At 37.7% G+C, this 20,233-nt stretch overlaps 1 protein-coding gene across 5 annotated transcripts in view; it reads right to left on the bottom strand.

Annotated features, from left to right (window-relative positions):
* The window catches only part of pcdh7b (protocadherin 7b), a 116,115-nt gene that overhangs the window by 41,456 nt on the left and 54,426 nt on the right, over positions 1-20,233 (bottom strand). For 2 of the 5 annotated variants that reach the window (XM_052561872.1, XM_052561875.1), the window contains exon 2: positions 16,639-16,855. The exons of 2 other annotated variants lie outside the window; for them this stretch is intronic. In XM_052561872.1, the coding sequence (XP_052417832.1) occupies positions 16,639-16,855 (217 nt within the window). The remainder of the gene's footprint in view (positions 1-16,638; positions 16,856-20,233) is intronic. One more of the 5 variants, XM_052561873.1, reaches the window with a different exon arrangement.

The following is a 20,233-nucleotide window of genomic DNA, read 5'->3' as shown; positions in this document are numbered from 1 at the left end:
CTCAACAAAACATGGCTGCTGTGTTTAGATAGACATGCACCCACATACGCACAGTTAAGACTGTGGATTGTGGAATTTAAGTCTTTTGTTTTGCTAATTGCATTCAGTTTGTCCAGGAATTCTTCACTTTGTGTATTCCTAATGTAATCCGACACAGACAAAAGGGGGATGAACAGGGGTGGATGTTCTGGAGCGGACGGGGGTTAAGCGTCTTGTTGAGGCAAAAGGCAATGGTCAAAAGGACATGATCAGCCCAGGAACTGAACTGCTAAAGGCTACTCACATCTGTGAAATGCAGCTGGACTGACAAGACCATTGAAAATGTGTTTAGTCTTGGGCTGTATTTATTTTCCAATGCCGGTATGAAGCTGCATAGGCTAATTAAGAGAAATTAATACTTTTGTTCAGTAAGAATGTATTAAATGGATCAAAAGTGACTAATGGGCGCTTAAAATTTCTGCTTTGACATCACAGATTCCGAAAAGATTTTAAAATGCATTAAAATTAATTAAACAATACATGTAAATATTAAATAAAAAAATATAAAGTAAAATAATAATTCATATTACATTTAGTTAATACATTTTAAAAAATAAAATAAAATATTCAAATAAAATTAATTGTAAAATATTGAATTTTTTTCATAATATTACTATTTTTTACTGCATTTATGATAAAATTAAAGCCTTGGAGATCATAAGATAATTTTTTTTCTATATTAATATGTAAACAATAATAAGTACAGCTCTTAAACATGATATTGAAGGTTTGATGATTGTATGATATTATATGTATTATGAAATATAGCTCCAAAGATGATGTTACTAATCATCATTCCATACATTGAAGACTTTTTGTCCTTCTGTGGAAAATAAAATGTAGTTTTAAAGCTTTTAATGTTCGTGAATAAATAATTTAAACCAGTTTTGTGAACCAGATCAACTGAAAAAAAAAAAAAAAAAAACCTGACTTTTAAACTTTCACGTCAAGCATTTCAGTGAATCGAGACTTAAGTTTAAGTCTATTTGCCACATAAAGCTTTTGTATGGCTTCAGAAAACTTGGAACATCTCAAACAAGCTGTACAGAGCATTTTTATTACTTATCATATGCGTTTTGGAGCAATGTCTACAACCCGATGTCAGCAAATGATAATAGATTTCCATTTTTGTTTGAACCATCTCTTTAACTTGACTGCTTAAAGATGAGAAACAGAGAGAGCAAGCTGTCATTCATAAATATGGCTCTGAAACCAGAGACAGTGTTTCTCTCTCTCTCTCTCTCTCTCTCACACACACACACATTCCGGTTGTCCTTCGTTGATAACAACGAGTAACCACAGACAACCACACAGGACACAAAGAACCACATCCTCTCGTTTCTAAATCAGAAACAACATCTATTCTCATCTCTCTCGCTCTCTCTCTCTCAGCGTCCACCCTTTTCCTCTCTAATGAACGTTGCAAAGTGACCTGCTGGGGCCCCGGCACAGACAGCATGGGAGTTTTGAACTTGCTTATGATACTATTATTAACATGCGTGGCGGCGGGCCCTTGTGATGCCTTGCCGTGATAAATGAGCATTCGTTAATTGGATGTCGAAAAAACTCCCGTTTCCGAAGCTTTTGACACATCCATATCCCCAAACTACCGACTCCTGACGATTTGCAATTAAATAATGGCAGGCAGGAGGAATAGCGGTTCTACAGGACTGGTGGGCAGACTGATTACTGGAGGAACGATATTAAAGAATGCGGCATAAACAGATGATTACAAAAGGGACGGCACCACCTGAGCTACCGGGGGAGAGAGGGGAAAGTGTGCAATAATTATCCATCGAAGAACTGAGCTGAGACAAAAACTCTGTAAATGTGTCAGGGGCTTTTGTTTGGAGTCATGTCAATTTGCGTCGTAATTAATGCAACTTTGTATAGATTCAGTGGATACAAAAGGCAAAGGCCACCACTAAAATTAATTTAATAATTATTATTATTTTGTTATATTACAATTTATATTATCAGGACAACAGTTGAGTGAAAAGTTGAATTGAATTAATTAATAAAGGCTTAATATTTGGTATGTCCTTTTAGATCATTGTTACTCAACCTTTTTGACTATTGTCCATAGAAATATAAAGGTAATGTTTACAGAAATTAGGAGAGTGAACAGATTAAAATAAGTAACTCAAATAATTATTATTACAAATTATAATTGGTAAGAGGTTTGGGAAAATTTAAAAACAAAGCATTTATTGCAACATTGCTCTTTAAATGATCTTGAGAACCACTGCATTAGCGGACATGGACTCCACAGGTTTGTGCAAAACCTAATGATCCATCAAGATTTGAGTTCACATGGTCAATGTCTCAAATTTTCTTTAGTGACATGTAATAGAACAAAATATAACAAAATCACATGTATTTATTATTTATATCCTAATATTACTTTATATTTCTTCCTTTTTTTTTTTTTTTTTTTTTTAATCCAAAACCATTCTGTTTATATTTAGGTTTGAATAAAATTCCACTTCCAATTTCTGAATGCAGACTCAGCCTTTTGGATGGAGGCCGGAGGTACATTTGCATTTGGCAGGAGCTCTGAAATATAGCGTTCTCTCCACTGGCAGCCATCTTGCAGAGTCTCTTGGAGAGTCTCTTTGCTTGTGACAGTTCACCATCATATCCAGTAATAAATGCGGAGGTGCTGTGGGTTTAGGCAAGATGTTCCTTAGTAATTCCACCCCGCATTCAGACAGAGACCAAAGACTAACCTGAGTCGAGAGGAGATTTGCAAGCTCATAAACAGTAAACCTCTTTCTCTCCTAATCACCTTGTACAGATAAAGTGTCTTTCCTCTGGGCCCCGGCTGCAAACTCAGAAAGAGAGTTTTGTACACTGTCACATGCATCAGCGTAAATCCCAGATAAAGAACGTCTGCTATTACATTTCTCAAACACAACCAGAGCCAGTCAGCTTTATAAAACTTAATTTTTTTGTACAGCAGTATATTCCCAATGCTACAATGCCTCCATCGGCACTTTCTCTGCCAGACAGAGGGGTGGGATTAATTCATATGTGCAGATTATATACGGGGCCAAAAATTACATAGAGACAAGAAGGAAGATTTAACAGCTAGTGTTGGATAAGCAAAAGTAATCCAAGCTTAACGCATGCACATAAACCAAAATGAAATTAGCAAGAAAGTGTGAGAGAAATGATTGGGAGACGAAAGAAGACAAAAAAAAAGCGCAGATATAGACCATCAGGAAATTGCCATTTCGAAGCCTAAAACCATCTGGTCTTGGCTGATAATCTGTTGACCAATTTGATTAATATTACAAATGGGCGGGTATTAAAATTGTACTGTTTTTCATTCTTATTTTTTTTTTATAAAAAAAAAAAAAAAAAAAAAAAAACAGATTTAGAGATGATTTGGAAGGTGAGGTGGGGCAACGCAATGTTTGTAGGATTTAAACAGATGAATGGTTCGCTGGCATGTCTTACCTTGCACAACACAGGGGTTATAGATTCCCCCATCACTCATTTCATTCCTCTAAAAAGTGGCCCATTTCTCCTCAGCTTCACCCCCAGAGCAAAACTCTCTGCACCATCAATTATTTCATTCACTCTGTGAATTGGATCATAGTTCACCAGGCTGCACTAGCATGACATCGTCTGAACTCAGCTGAAGTTCACCTGTGGTGTGAGGCCTGCCATTCAGACAGACGAGTGAAAGTGGTGTCCATGTTGTTTTAGCATTGATTAATGTCTCCAGTGGAAGGCTTTTAGCCTGTTCCTGCTAGTCTGACGTCTGCTCATAATTAGAGGAAAATATTTACCCAAGTCTAGTCTTTGTTGAAAAAAAGGCAATTTGCCAAGTAATAGTGATGGCCGTGAACGTTTGAAAACCATTAGGAAAGTCAAATACTCGTCAAGTCAAGGCTGGGTTTAGTCATGTAATGTATTTTCTTGCGACATGACTGAAACCTTTAAAAACACCTCTTTATCGATCGCAGATAAATGGCAATAGCTTCGCCGTCCTTAAATTTGATTTGTGCCTCTCATTTCTCTATTCTCTTCAGCTTTGTCAATTTCAGCACAGTCTGAGAAAATACACATGCCAAATCAAAGTGTCATTCTTTAAGTGTTTAACCCCTTTGCGTGCAAACATCGCTGACGGCCCCAGTTTATTATTGTTTCACTTTCACAGCACATTAAACATCACTGTCTTACTTCATCTGGACAAACTGTGCATCAATGGAAAGTTTAAAGACTCAAGCTTCGATATTTGACCAATATTTTGATAAAACATTGTTGCAGTGACAGATATTTAGTGATTTATGTCAGGAGTGCAAAATAATAAATCCGTATTATGCCACATTTTGAATAGAAATTCACAACTCACTCATATTCAGTCACGTCAAGAGCGGTTTATTTGTGTTCACATAGACTCACTGAACAGCGTCAATAAGGATTTACAGACCAAAGATGCATATCTGCGGAGATATATGGATATATTTACTGATGTTTACTTCATATTTCTTCAGACAGAATCGTCATTTCTATTCATTTTCCACGGATTTACGCGATCAGATGATAAACAGCCTCTCCCAGCGATCTCTGTGTGCGTGCAGTAGTCACAGCTCGTGCGGTGTGTGACTCAGACTCTGATTGGGTCTTTCAAACATCAATCTTAGAGTTTCATATCTGGACACCGCCCCATCGTGTCACATGCTTCCTGCACACTTCCTGGTAGTTATCTGGCCAAAACAACACTGAAACACCTCTGTACACACAAAATATCCGAATAATAAACCCGCGATTACGATAGTAAAGCTTGGTATGAGAATTTCTTGAGATCTGGGGCGTTTTTATAAAAAAAATCGAAAATGTACATCGGAAATGCTAACTTGTGCAGCGATGAAAAAGGCTACAAATAACATATTTTTACAACAGTAAACGACCAAATTCCACCCCTGATCGCTAAAGGAAGTTATTATAAACACTCGATCGGGGTTTAAAGTGAGTTTTGAGTAAAAGTGTACTAATAATTTCATAAATTGTCAGATGTAGCTTGATGCTAACGTTAGCACCAATGCTACTAATAGCAGGTGCTTTTCTTCTTCATAATGCATTTTTGTCTCAATAATTCACGTAAGGTCGTAAGAAAATGTTTTGTTGTATTTTTATAGTAAGACTTTTGATAAATAAGGGCTAAATGCAAAGAGAGACTGAAGTGAGATCGCTGCTTTGTTGCTTTGTAAAGCCTGAAAAACCACAATCAAGGCTAATAAAGGTGGAATAAAAACAAAAGAATAATGATAAAAGAATAATGCGGATAATGTGTCATACTTGGCGGAGGTGTGAAAGAACCGTTTGGTGAGAACAATACAATCATGATTCGGGCAGTTTTCAACAGTGATACATACACAAAGAGCACAGGAAAGTTTACATGTGAGATCTTACAGAGATGACAAGGGCCATAAATCAATCTGATTAGCCTTCTCTAAAAACACACATGACATGGCCTTAGAAAATATTTCATAAAATTCACAGTTTTACAGATTCGATTATGAAATTTTTTATGAAGTCTTGGAAGACTTGTGGCCTTAGCTACACTGTGTTTTCAAACTCATTTCCTACATCAACATTTTTTTAAATACATTTAAAACATATGTTTTTAATATTTTTATTTTTGTTTTTATGTTTGAGCTTATATATCTCTATTATCATAACAGTCTGAGTGATTCTGATTCCTGAACAGTAAACTTTAAAGTGTCAGCTTTGTGAACAAAGGTTGATTATGTATCTAGTCAGAAAGAATCATGAGCAGAAACCTTTTTATTTTGGGTATGTAATTTCGGTCTCCATGCCAAAAAAGGGGGGTTACTAGTAAGGGGTTAATATTAGTCTTTCTGATGGATGGTTAATTTACAGGTTTTAATTAATCACACTTAACTACTCTTTTTTGTAATTGTATTTGTTATAACTCATCTATCGTAATTGTTCTCCTTTGTAATATATTCACTTTTTTTTTTACATTTAATGTAATAATAATAATAATAATAATAATAAAAAAAGTCTCTGATATTTGTTACAGAGAAAAAATAACACGATTGAAGTAACACATTACTTTCAACACTAAAAGGATGCCTTGCAAAGCAGACTAACCTAATATTATATATACAGGCAGCACTGTCAGCCATATTGTTCAGTAACAGCAGAGCTAGCGGTTTTCTCCGAAGGGAACCTGCACTATCGAATAAATCACCTCTGTGTGTTCAAGACAAATGAGGCTGCTAGCATTGCACCTGTTAGCAAAATATCCTCACTCGTATGCAAGGACTCTAAAGAACAGAGCTTCCTTCATAATAGTGGCCGTTGCATATTAAGCCACCTCCATGATAACAAACATGCTAAAAATGGAGAGAAAAATAACAAAGCTTAAACAAACAATAGAGGGAGCCTGACTTAGGCGCTTATTTCTGTTTATCATCCTTCTTTTCTCTCTGACCATCAAAAAACCCTGAAGATTAGGCCTAGGCTGTAAGCAACAAATAGGGAGGTTTTGTGGGGAGGGGGAGTCGTTTTCATTCTAGTTTTGCAGCGGATAAATCGGACACAAATATTTCTTGCCATGGCCTACTTGCTGAGCCTTGGCCTTATGCAGAATTCAATTCCAATTTGTCGCTTGGTTTCTGCTTGTGTTTGTGTGTGTGCATCCTCAGGGGTGGGTGTATTGTTTGTGGGTATTGTGAGTGGATTTGAGGAGCCCATCTTACGGATTAAAACCTCTCTCCGGTTTTGTCAGATCATCCAAGCACTGTGGCACTAAATCAGTGTGGGTGGTTTTTATCATTATGTCAATCCATCCACCACCAGCCCCCTTCACTACAGCAAATGTTGCATCTAAGAGAAGCCTATGCATGGAGATCAAACAAGAAAGAAAGAAAGAAAGAAAGAAAGAAAGAAAGAAAGAAAGAAAGAAAGAAAGAAAGAAAGAAAGAAAGAATTGACATTTTAACTAAAATGTAACATTTAATTCAATTATTTTATAAAATGTACTTATCGTCTAAGATTTTACATTGTACTTATATTAAAATGTCATGTTATTGCATGTGTATTAAATCTACAACTACATTATAATTCTCCCTTGAACTTAACCATAACCCCAAAACACTCCTTAACTTTATCCATATTTCACTTCAATAGTAGCAAGTGTTTTTAATTATAAAACAAACACAAGTAAAGACATAAGAAAGAAAGAAAGAAAGAAAGAAAGAAAGAAAGAAAGAAAGAAAGAAAGAAAGAAAGAAAGAAAGAAAGAATTGACATTTTAACTAAAATGTAACATTTAAATCAATTATTTCATAAAATGTACTTATCGTCTAAGATTTTACATTGTACTTCTATTAAAATGTCATGTTATTGCATGTGTATTAAATCCACAATTACATTATAATCCTCCCTTAAACTTAACCATAACACTAAATCAGTCCTTAACTTTATCCATATTTCACTTCAATAGTAGCAAGTGTTTTTAATTATAAAACAAACACAAGTAAAGACATAAGAAAGAAAGAAAGAAAGAAAGAAAGAAAGAAAGAAAGAAAGAAAGAAAGAAAGAAAGAAATATGGGATTAATCACTCATGTTTAATTTTTAAGTAGAACAGCAAGAGCTAAGGAAAGACTGACAGCAACATTGGGACGGAAAAACAACGGGATACAAGAAGCAGCAAAGAAAGAGAAGGAAAGCAATCTGATAGAAGTCCTTCGAGAATGGAAGGCTAGATTGATGGAGAGAATATAAAGAAGTCTATGGCTAAACTCAGAGAGCCACGGGCTCTGGTAAACTCCCTCCATGGCCCTGCCTCGTATCGCCCATGGCTAGTCATTATTTCCTTAGAGTAACCACACAAAAGCCCTGAACGGCACACACACACACACCTTTTGTTTCACATTCTAGTCCCCTCAAACCAGGTGTGTGTCTCTTGTTTTGTGTTAAAGTCACTAATCCTTTTTTTCCGGCAAGGGTTATAAATCCATTTCTTCTGTCTTTTCTGTCAGAGTCATGTGATCTTGAGGTAATTGTCTGCGTCTTGGAGTATTTTATGCCGACTTCTCTTTACATAATGAAAAACAATCGTTGCTCCCTTTAGGGCTCACTCATCCCTTTTTCAAAGTCTGCGCTCTTTGTACCTCTGAACATTTTTGTTCTTTTGTTTGCTGAATCGGCCCATTTGTGTGTTGTGGTATGTGGGAGGTTAAAAGTGCAAAGTAGAAAAGTTTTATCTAGTGTTTTGACTGCCATCACCTGGCTCTCTGTAAGGTTTGGGTGAACACGTGTGTGCGTTTTGTGCATTTCTAGTGGCCGTGCATCTACTTTGTCACTGTTTGCAGCCCAAAAAAGACTAAACCTTCAAAACGCAGTGGGGAGCATACAGTTGTAGGAGAGACTTGAATGAGATTTGTCAGGCCCCAGGCATATTTTACATGACATTTCAATAATTATGTGCCAATGCATATTCACCTCACAACAGGCTCCCAATGAAAAGCAATGCCAAAAATAATTCCCTGAACTGTCAGGTGTTTATTTTATTTGTCTAGCTGCCGCCACAATTCCTTTCTTTCCCTGACCTTGCACTGTTTTTCAATTGACACGCAATTTCTAGACATCAAGGCACTTGCTTAGAAAACATTCAGATGCTGATAAAAAGAAAATGCTGCCATAATGCATGACTTGAGCAGATATGACAGAATACTTTCTTTTTGTCTGTTTGTTGCACAATTCCCCAATGTTTATTTTTAGAAAGAAAGGGATTGATTCTGTTAAATGCGATAGTTTGAGAGACGGACGCTTTTCTGTTTGTGAAAGGTCACGGTTCATGCTAAGAGGTGCGGGACAGAGGCACAACGAGAGCTTTGAGGCGAACCTCCCAAATGCCACCAATTGACACGTGCAGAAACATCTCCTCCCGTCACACTCATTCTGCCTCACCTACATTCATGCTCTCTGCGAGCGGAATGCCAGCCTGTTTCTTTTTTAATAAGACAAAGGAGGACGAGTGAATGGAAGGAAGAAGAGAATAATAGAATGCCAAAGGCCTCAGTGGCTTTGCTTCTTGTGCTGCAGGGATGCATCTTCCTCCTTTTCTCACCTTGAGCTCTCGCTGCAGTTTGGTAGTCTACTCATTCGTCTCAAAACAGGGGCAGATTTATACTAGGCCAATGCCAAAGGGACCGCTGGAAAACCTTTCAAAATGGATCACATTTTGCAGCAAGAGAAATAAATATTGGGGGGGGGGGTGATGGTGGTAATGTTAATCTCTTCTTCACTGCAAAGCGATCCATCATCTTTAGCTAAACATAGATGGGTGGTGTTGTCTGATGGTGCGAACAGCAGTCATGTGATATGGTTGGCAGGCAATGAGATCGTTAATGATATTCAGGGTGTTAAGGTACAGATTCTATGACTTTTCGGCCTCCTCTGATCTCTCTCTCTCTCGCTCTCTCTCTCTCTCCTTCCGTTCTCGCTTTATCATGTTTAATTTCCAGCTCGGTAATTAAGCTGATCCGATACCTGATGTGATTGCAGGTACTTCAAAGTCTTGCCACAAAGTGATGGTGAGTGTCTCATTTATTTGAAAGGTCTTGCGGCCATCTCCACTAATGCCTGCCTTGGATTTTAATAAGAGCACTCAAAGAAACAGCCTTCAACAATTATCCTAATGTTCAGAGAACTTAAAAATAGCTGTAAATAAAAGCATTTGACCAGAGAGACTGAGTGAAATGTTACCCTCGTGTTTTTCCCTATGCATTTTAATTCAAACACACATTCAAACTAATCTCCAAGCAGTTATGTATAGGTTAAAAGTATTTTCTGACATGAAAGAGTTGCATAATTTCATAACGGGGTTACAGAATTCTCTATACTTTGGCTGCAGTACAGATAAAACGCTAAATCTTCTATGTTGTGAGGCTATTGTGCGATTCCTTTTAACAAGTCTTGGAATACTGAATATGTATTCCTAGGCTTGTCAAGCCTTGGAGCTTGGGAGTCTTTCAATAAGCTCAGCAAACGGCTGACTCATTATTCCCCTGGGTTTTTTCCAGTCAGAGGACTTTGGGAATTCCTGGAATGATTGACTGCGACAACAGGACATCAAAAGTTAAGAAACGAACTGCTGCGAAAGCCAAAGGTTAGTGCCGTCAATCAAATATGCTCGAAAAATATGCAAAAATAACATGTAACATGATAACCAACAAGTCCTCTTTCACTGAAAAACATCTTTACTGAAATATAAAATTAATTTACTGGGTTAATCCAATGAGCAAAATTGGATTAATACTGTAGTACTATTCAAACCCTTTAATCAACCAAACTAAATTAGCAGTTTTAAACTTGTACAATGTTGACTCACTGTTGACAAAAAACATTGCGGGCTTGAACATTTATTCAATCATAACTTGGTTAAACACCCTCTTAACTCTGTTGTTGAACTCCCTCTCACTCTTTGAATTTATAAATTAGGATTATTTGAGATAATGAGAGACACATTCCTGAGGTGCAACATCGTGGATGATTTGGCTGTTGGAACAAAGCAGCCACAAATCAGAGGCCAAAGCGAGCCAGATTTTTTTTCTTTTTTCTTTTTTTTTTTTGTACCTTAGAGGGCAGTTCAGTTGTAGACACTGGGAATGGCTGCATAATCGCAGAGCTTCTAAAATGTTTAGTGCTTTTATGTTCAGGAAGGCTCCACCTGTTCACAAAAGCCAGGTGACGCACAAACACTTGGCAGGAAACACAAGTGAAATACTGCTTGTTTTATACAGGTCTAGTATGGCGCTCTGCCTGAACAATACTTGCCACTTCACTGAACTCCCAAAGCCTGAAGTTTGCACACGCTAGAGGGGCGAGCTTGTTTTTGTTTCATACTGATTAAGAAAATCCACACGTTTTCACCTCCTAGTGCTCTACGTCCTGACAGTCTCATCTAAAAGCAACTGGAAGATGAATTGCTGAGTGAAGTAAAATATGACATGGTTACACAATTCAAACCAGTAACCAGAAATACCTGTTTTATCTTCTCAAACACAGAGATGAGTATCTGTTATACAACTGCTTAACCATCTGCACTTATGTTTGAGAAAGGAATTCAAGACAGGAATGTTTGAATAATGGTCGCAGCACGAATGAGTGTTTGTGCTTTGGGTGTTAATAATCCTGTTTAATGATGTGTGACTGTTTTTTTAGTAAGACAAAATACGCATGAGAATGCAAGTGTATATTTTACCTAATAAGATCAACCACAAAACATGTCACATGCACACACTCAACCTTACAAGTGTAGGAACCTGCCCATAATCCTGAACCTGATTCCAATTTTCTGATAAAGAAGAGCTCTATTAACTCTTTAGTGCTGGTTGACTATAACAAATGACCTTGAGTCTTAGGTCTGCCGACGTGACGCTCGTACAACACACCAACCGCAGCAACTCGCTCCCATTGTCCCAAACTGACTGAAGCCACAAAGTCCAAACAAAAACTAACAAAGGTTACACACAAACTTTCTAATGAATGCGAATGCCAGTAAAGGTGGCTTGTGATGCTTGTCATTGCTTTAGTGATCTCTCTCTCTCTCTACAATTATCGGCCCCGCTTGAGTTCTGGAGAAATAAAAAATGAGGTTTATTGGATTGAGGCTCTACCGAGCTCTTGAAATATGAATAGCTTTAATTAAAAGCGACTGGCATTGCCATCTGGCCCTCTGTATCCGGCTTCTCTAACGAAGTGAGTGTGCGCGTGGTGTTCATTTATTTATTTATCTGTATGTTTGCTAATGGCCAAGTTGCTAAGACAAACTTGAGAGGTACAAGTAATTTGTGCAGTTAACAAATATATATATTTTTTAACTACTACAAGTGAGTTTGTTTGGTATCTATAAGGAAGCTGCTAATAACACCCTCCCCCCATTTTTATTTTCCTTTAGTTTGAAGAACAAGTAAAAAATCTTAACAGCCTTTTTTCAACTATTGAAGAACCTTTTGGAAAATGGAAAGGTTGTATGGATCACAAAGGTTCTTCATGGAACCATACACTACATATACACAAAGCGGATACTATTTTATTCGGTGTGAAATTTACTAGTCATTTCTGAGTAAAATGTGTATCTATACCTTTTTGTTTTCAGTGTATCTTGATTTTTAAGAGTGTACAATCAAGCAAATCAAAGCAAAATAACAAAGCGAATATCAAGCTGATCCAACACAATCTTCCCTATCTACATCTATCAGTGTGGAATGCTGAAAGTGAATCCTGAAACACAACTGGCAATAAAAAAACCTGCCGTTTTTTTATGATTCATAAACAGATCTGAAGATACCATTTCAGTTCCCATCATCTCCAATTGCATTAACCTTGGGCTTTAACTGATCTGAGAGTAGCTGTTGATTATACAAGGTTATATTCAGCCAGATCTCAATTCTTGCTTTAAGACATATTATACACCCAGCATCTGTCCACAGTCATGATAAGATTACAGAAACACTTAAGGCCTAATAAGCAGACTCTAGAGACAGACGTCTCCAGGGTTTAAACGTTGGTCAGAGAGTTTTGCTCACTGTTCCTCTAGAGAAAGCCTATCTTTATCACTGGCAAACGCTCCACTGTCTCTAAGGAAAATAAAGCATTGTCTTTCTATCTATTTGTCTGTCAGCCATAATGAAACCACAAAGTTACAGGATAATAACATCTAAGTGATAATGTTGGAAAGCAGAGAAACACTTGGGGAGAGAAGATGCAAGTCCCATGGTTCAGCACAGGGGAGTGAAGAGAGAGAAGGAAGAGATAAGAACGAGGAGTAGAGCAAATGTATTGACTGGATGATCATCGATTGACAACGACCAAGTCGAAGAGCGGGAGTTTTACAGAAAGTCAATCAGTCTCTTTCCTGCTCGCTCGCTCACACTCTCTTTCACAGGTACATTTATGTGCACATTAAAGGAGGAAATATCTAATCGCTGTGTACTATCAATATTTTGTATGTTTGTGCAGCGTGTGCTGCATTGACATTTGTTTGCGCGAGAGAAAGAGAAATTGAAAAAGAGTGGGAGAGAGGGAGAAAGAGAGCGTGTGTTTTGGAAAACCCATCTTCACAGCAGGACTTCTTCATTAGGGGGACGCCCAGTTCCTGCCATGACCTTAATCCCAAAACAAACAAACACACTCACAACAAAAACCTCACCAGGATCCCAATCACACACATCCTTCACATGCATAATGACCACAATTACAGACCTTGGCTGATTCTTTCTTTCAAGTGATGGCATTTTGCCCATCTGTTAACTACAGGGGTGTCTGTGTGTGTGTCTGTATGATCTCCCGTCCATATTTTAATTGACTCCAGGTTATCAGAGCTGTAATATAGCATTAGGGAAGCAGCACTGTGAGGGGCAATGACTGCCATTTAACTGACTTAATTGAGTGCTTTCCATGAGAAGGACACTGAGAAAGTTACCCTTTCAACATATAAAAACCCGCAACTTTCTTTGCTCTCCTGTTGTGCTACAGATAGAGGAAGACGACCTTGTTTCATTTTCTCACAAAACCTTTTTTGGCACAGCTTGCAGTGACTTAGTCTGACTTTTTTTTTTTTTTTTTAAACAACCAAAACAAAGCTGCCTTCTTGGAAAACATATACTGAACAAACACTGAACTTTTATTATAAGTAATTACATTTATATAAAAATGCGCAGAGTTTTGTTTAATCGTATAATTTCCTCCCTGGGATACATATGAGCATATCACATACACTCAAGGTGCATATTCTTTATTTGATTAATTGATTTGACAAAGAATATGAACTTTAAGGAATGTAATTTCATTGTTTCATTTAATTAGATTAACATTCAATTTTAATTAATGTGTGTGTGATTTAGACTGCAGCCAAATAAAGTGAAAATAAAGAAAATCTCTGGATGAATGAATAAATTTGTCAAAGGACAGCTTTCTTACTAAATATTAATCTGATCATTTATATAATCACCTATATTAAGTAACAAGCTTATGTACAAATATAAGAAAACAGAAGAAAACGATTTGTGACCCCATGTAAACTAGGGGTATTAATAAAACTACTTTTTAAATATAAAAATAGCAATGTAAAAAACTATTAGATTTCATTAGATCTTCAAAACACCTTAGTGTGTAACTTCTATAATCAAACCCCACCACTTTGTGTATAAAAAAAGTCAGTATTTTTGTGTTAAGCCATTGGAAGGTAAATATATCTAAATTGCACTCAAGACGTATGATCACACACTTAAAAGTGAGTATGGATGTTGTCTAAGTCTCCTGAGAGAGCATTAAAAGCATTAAATGAACCTAACACCGACCCAAAAGACTCAGTCAAAGCGGAACTAACCAATAGCATGCCTAAGCCAATTATAGATCCACACACACACTCAGGACATTTCTGTCATGAAAGAGACATTGACAGCAACTTTGCTGGGTCGCAAGTGTGACCGGCTGTGTATTTGAGTGTGTATGAGTCTCTGTGTGTGATGTTTGATAATGCATGAGCCCAGCAGAGCACATCAGCTTTGAAAATTTTCAGCATCAACTTCTAACTGCATTGAATGCATAAGCTATTGTACTAATGTTCACTTCTGCTCAGTTCTAAGCCGAACATAGTCTCCTGACTTTTCTATTTTCCCAACATCTCTCCCTCTCTAAACCCTTCTCTCTCTGGCTCTCTCTCTCTCTCTCTCACACACACACACACACACACACACACACTGATTCTCCTAAAGATTGGGAGCAGCAGGGTGAGGCATCTCTTTTATTTATCAGAAATTGATTCATCTGTTTGTTTGCATCTGCCCTTGAAAGATCTTACAAGAAAGATAGAATGGAACAGGAAGAGAGTGAAAATGCAGAGACTTGAGGTGGCAAGAGAGAATGAAAACAGGAGAGAAGAGAGAAAGAAAGAGAGCTAGATGAGAAGACAAACGGATCATTAAATGATTACTAATAAAACATCAGAGACAATGTGTGTGCATGCGCCTCTGTGCATTCATCCATCCAAATGTCTATAACTTCCTGGAGTTGTGCAGTTTGAGACTAAATAAATGAAATGATGGCAACATTGGACACATCAATAACTTCCCTAACCTTTGAACTATTGACAATGGAATGATGACCTCTTTTGATAACATGAAATATATAAGCCAATGCAATGTCACAAATGAGACTATAAACAGCTTTTCGATACCCATCAGCATATGTTTCCTTAATGTTCCCTCCTGCTTGGGTCTGACTGATGGCCAAATTCACAGTTTTGATCTAATCAGCCTTGCATCGATCTCCTAGTGACCAATTATTTTTAGCTTAGTCTGAATTAGAGCCAGACTTTAATTGAGCTAATTTGGTGCAGAAGTGTCCAAATGCAAAGGCTTCAGATCCAATGCAGTAAGTTGGCAAAAACATCTTCCATTCCACAAAGCCTGTTTAATCCACATTTAGGACAAAGTTCTCCTTGCGATAAAGTTAAAAATCGAATTCTGCAGTGCTTTACCAAGTCTAGCATTTTTCAACCTTCAACAAACCACAAGGTTTTAGTGTCATGCGACCAGTCTCAATGAGGTAACTCAATACACTAGGCAAACTTTAGTGCTATGGACCTGATCTTGACTCCAAGACAAACCCTGGCTCCTGGTCTTCTAACATGTATTCCTATGAGTAAGCAGAATAGACATTCCCCGGAAAATGGCACACCGAGCTCACACAATAAACACCTGTTGCTGATAAAGTATCAAATGTGGACAAGACAGCCCTTAATGCTCGACAACTGCTACCGAATACCTCCCCAACAGTGGCTCCATTGATACAGACCCAACACTGGTTGGTTGGTCATTAACAATGGAGCTAACTGTTGACCACAGAGAGCTTCTACAAGGGATAGGTAACTCAGCTACAATGAAACTAGATACACGCTCTTACTGTTCAAGCCATTTCACCTGTTAAACCCTACAATTTAAAGAGCGCGATAGGCACGGCAGCATATCATACTGACAGTGATTACTGAAAAACAGCCAAAATTACTCAAGCAAGAACTGTTCCTGAAAATGTGTTTTTCAACTCACCACAGCACAGTAAAAGTGAAGAAAGCGATATTTTAATCTATTTATCTGGCACACAAGCAAATCTTTGATGTTTAAACGATGAGTTATGTCTCCAATGAAACAGCCCTGACCTTATCTGATACTAAGATACTATACTCGCTAACCGACCTTTAGCTCTTACTGGGTAAACACAGCAAAACAAATACAAATGAACTGTATTTAACTATATATGTTAATGCTTATGAATACTTGTGAGCTGTTGAGCCAGTCACACTAAACACTTCAATCACAGTTTTATACTTAGCCTGTAAGACAAACCTAGCAATTCCCGCCTATTCAGACTTTTCTATTCATATCTGCCAATAAACAAGCATCTGTAAATCTGTGTCAGCGTAGCTGTGTGTGAGTGTGTGGCCTTTTGTGAAATTTGTCCTATCTCGTTGACTGATGAGTATGTCTCTTTTTATTTAGCTGTTTAGCCTAACTCTGACTTATCTTTTTTTTGTGTTTGCCCCTACCATTTTCCATATGCTCTGCCTCACCGACACTGCCATCGGGCGTAGTCCTCTCATAGGCGTCTTCGGGTAGAGGGAGGGCACCTAGTCTGGGGCCGGACGAGCTCTTGCTGCTGGGCGTCTCCGACTCCTCCAGGCCACTGTCGTAGCAGCTCTGCAGCGAGCCCTGGTGCGGGTCCTGTGGCTGGCTCACCACCGAGAAGGTCACTCGGCGGAACGGCTACAAGAGAAGAGATTGCTGGGGGTCACTGGACTGAAGAGGTCGAAGAAGAGGGGTTGATGTGGGGGGTGTGGGAGGGATAACTCTGAGTGAAAGTATTTTGCTTTAGCTCTAGTTAGATTAGCGCACTGCGCTACATGCTTCAAAACGACACAAACAGCAACTGGATTAATGTCTATACGTAGCTTGAAAGCAGCACTCGGCAAGGGAAGCTAAAAAATAAACAAAACAATACTAATGAGCTTCACAGCACTTGTTTAATGATTCTCACATGAACAAAAATGGTAGGATAGTGAGTTCAATGCCCACAGGAGTAAGTACAGATGCCACGCTTGGCATTGTGGTTTAAATATAGCGGCGGAGGTCTGAAGGACGTCAAAGTCTCCTTGTGTGGTTTACTTTATAGCAAAAACAGGACAAGAGGAACAAGTATGGTCCCAATGGGAGATAGAATGGAACACATGGCTACAGGCTAATAAACAAGCACATGGATCCACACACACATTTTTCAAAGTAACTAAAGAACAAATAGGTGAAAGGATGCACACAGGAGTAATAAACTGTACACTGAGGCTTGTTTGAATTTGTGCTCTGCGCTCTGAACCTTTGATTTTAATTTCCTCTTTCTCTCGGGTTGTATAAGTTAAGGAATGGCACAAAAAACAGCACGATCGGAAGAGATGACTGACACTGAGCTGGGAAGGGAGACGATTTTTTTTTCAGTTTGTGCTGAGATCCAGCAAAAAAATAAATAAAAAAACAAAAAAAAAAAAAAAAAAACAAAGCTGGGAGACAAATTAAACTAGGAAGGACATGAAGTCTACTTGATATGGTTCAGTTCATTAAAGAGAACCAGATATGCATGAAATCAAGTGATGAACTATTTTTGTACTTGTTTTCTGCTGTTATCAAAGTGAAACGTCTTGCTACGGTGGTATACTGATGCCCTTTAGGACTTTTTTAAATGGGAAAATGAATTTGTTGTCCCGATTTAACTGCTCCTGTAAAAGAAGACTTTTTGTCCTTCATATCCCAATGAAATACATTAAGATAATGGATACATATGGGATTTGAGCTAAATGAGTGACTGGAAGAGTGAGAGAAAATGAGCATGAGAGAGAGAGGGCTGAAAGGTGGAAATTAAATTTTGATAATTTAACTAGCATTGGAGCCTTGTAATTAAACCATTGACTCTTCCTGTCTGGGTAAATGAAAGCAGAGGGAAAAAAGAGAAGACAATGGAGAAGAAGTGATCCCTCCACCCTCCCATCATTCTTTCTGTGTCTCACTCTCCCGCCTATTACTTACTCAAATTATCCTACACTGAACGTTGGTGCTGTTTAGACTGTCTGTCTGTGTGTGTTTGTGTGTGTGTGTGTGTGTGTGTTGAAAAATAATTCAACTCAGTTCAACAGTAAGAAAACCTGTTATTGTTCATGATGGTCTTATGACATTTCTAGGTAATAATTTGATGTATAACTTTTTTTTTCCTATGAATTAATTAATTACAATACAATTTAATGAAATTTAATGAAATATTTGCAAAACAAAACGTACATATTATGTTAACTTCAACCAAAGGTAAAGGAGCTAAACTTAATCAATTTGATTAACTGTCTCATTAAAATTTAATACAAAAATATAAATAAATAAATAAAAAAAAATAATAAAAATAGTTTATGACTCTGTATGCAAACGCTGATTATAACATTTTGTTTTATACAATACGTAACATCAGCACTTACTCTTTCTATCCAATACTCTGGTCTGAAAAAGGTTGAAGACCCTGGCTCTAAATGAATATAAACTTCAACCAATTTTTTTTTTGTTTTGTTTTTTTGTCTATTTTTCTAACTGCAGCAAAAGTTTGACTGATGCATTAAATAGACACTAACAAAGCAGCAGCATCTCTAAGTGTTTGCCTCTGGCCTTCTCCCCACTGCCCTGCTTCCTGTCACTGCACATTTTCTTTCAGGAATATTAAACAAGACGGAGCACAATCATTCACTCCTCTTTTTCTGTCCAACTCGCTGCCTTTCAGACTGAGTGGCCTAACACTCACCATTACTCCAAATTGTCCCTTTAATTTGACACGTCGCCATAATCTCTGCATTTGTATTCTGTTAGGTTACTAGGGTCTGTGTTTCAATGTAAAGTAGTGTACACACACACAAGCACAAACACACATCCTTGTTTAAAGGGTTACTCCATCCCAAGAAAAAAATTAATGTATATTATAATATTATTAAATTATTTGTTTCCTCTGTGTCTCTCCACATCACCGTACTGCTGTTTTGAAGAATATTCGTTGAACACAAACTGTCTCTGCTATTCTGTGTCAGCCACGACACAAGGATAAATTTTCTACGTGTATTTCCACCTTGATTTGAACAAAAACAGCACATCTGTGCAGCACGGCTGACACAGAAGAACGTACACTGCTTTTGTCCTGTTGATATTCACCAAAATCGCGCTACAATGATGTGGAAAGACACAGGGGAGACAAATAGTCGAATAAAGTCGTTATTCTTTGCACACAAAAAGTATTCTTGTCACTTCATAACATTACGGTTGAACCACTGATGGCAGATGGACTATTCTGACAATGTTTTTCATACTTTTCTGGACCTTGACTGTATTTCACTTGTCAGTCAGTGGGACAGTCACAAGCCTCCCGGTTTTCATCCAAAACATGCCCTTGAACAAAGCCTCTCCAAAATGAGAGATGAGAGTCACTGAGAGCACTGACAAAAACTTGCTACGTCATCACACAGTAGCCAATACCTAAAATATTCTAATAACATTAAAGGAGCCACTTGCACACATTTGGCATTTGTTCTTATGTTGCATTAATTAATTTATTTATCTCCTTCATTTCTCTGGCTAATGTAGAAATCTTGGCAATAAATCTTGTTTCCATGTAATTACAATCAACATTCAACAAATGAACTTAAATAAATATTCATGGGCTAAAAAATTCACTTTGGATAGTCAAACATTTGTTGCATAATTAAAAAGAAGCTCACAGGGGGTCTCGCTATTGCACTGAAATAATGGATCAAAATGATGTTTATGTATCAAAGCGCCATTCCCTCTCTCTACCTCCGAAATGAAATGGCTGCCTCTGCAGCTAAGTGTGACAGCAATCAAAGTCCCACACTGAGGAGTTGAGGCTTAAATTACCCACAAATGAACTGAACTTTAGATAAATTGGTAGAGTGTGGCATTATGCTTGGTGCAAATGTGATTTTCAAATATAAGAGTCAATGAATGTCATGCATGAAGAATGGCGAGATGGGAATGTGGTTGGCCATGCAAAGATAGACAGATTGGTTTATTGATTGAGCAATGATTGGCTGGGCTTCCCTACCGTGGAAG

Source organism: Carassius gibelio, chromosome B7, assembly GCF_023724105.1.
Source record: "Carassius gibelio isolate Cgi1373 ecotype wild population from Czech Republic chromosome B7, carGib1.2-hapl.c, whole genome shotgun sequence".
NCBI lineage: Eukaryota > Metazoa > Chordata > Actinopteri > Cypriniformes > Cyprinidae > Carassius > Carassius gibelio.
This window is presented reverse-complemented; position numbering and strand designations above follow the sequence as displayed.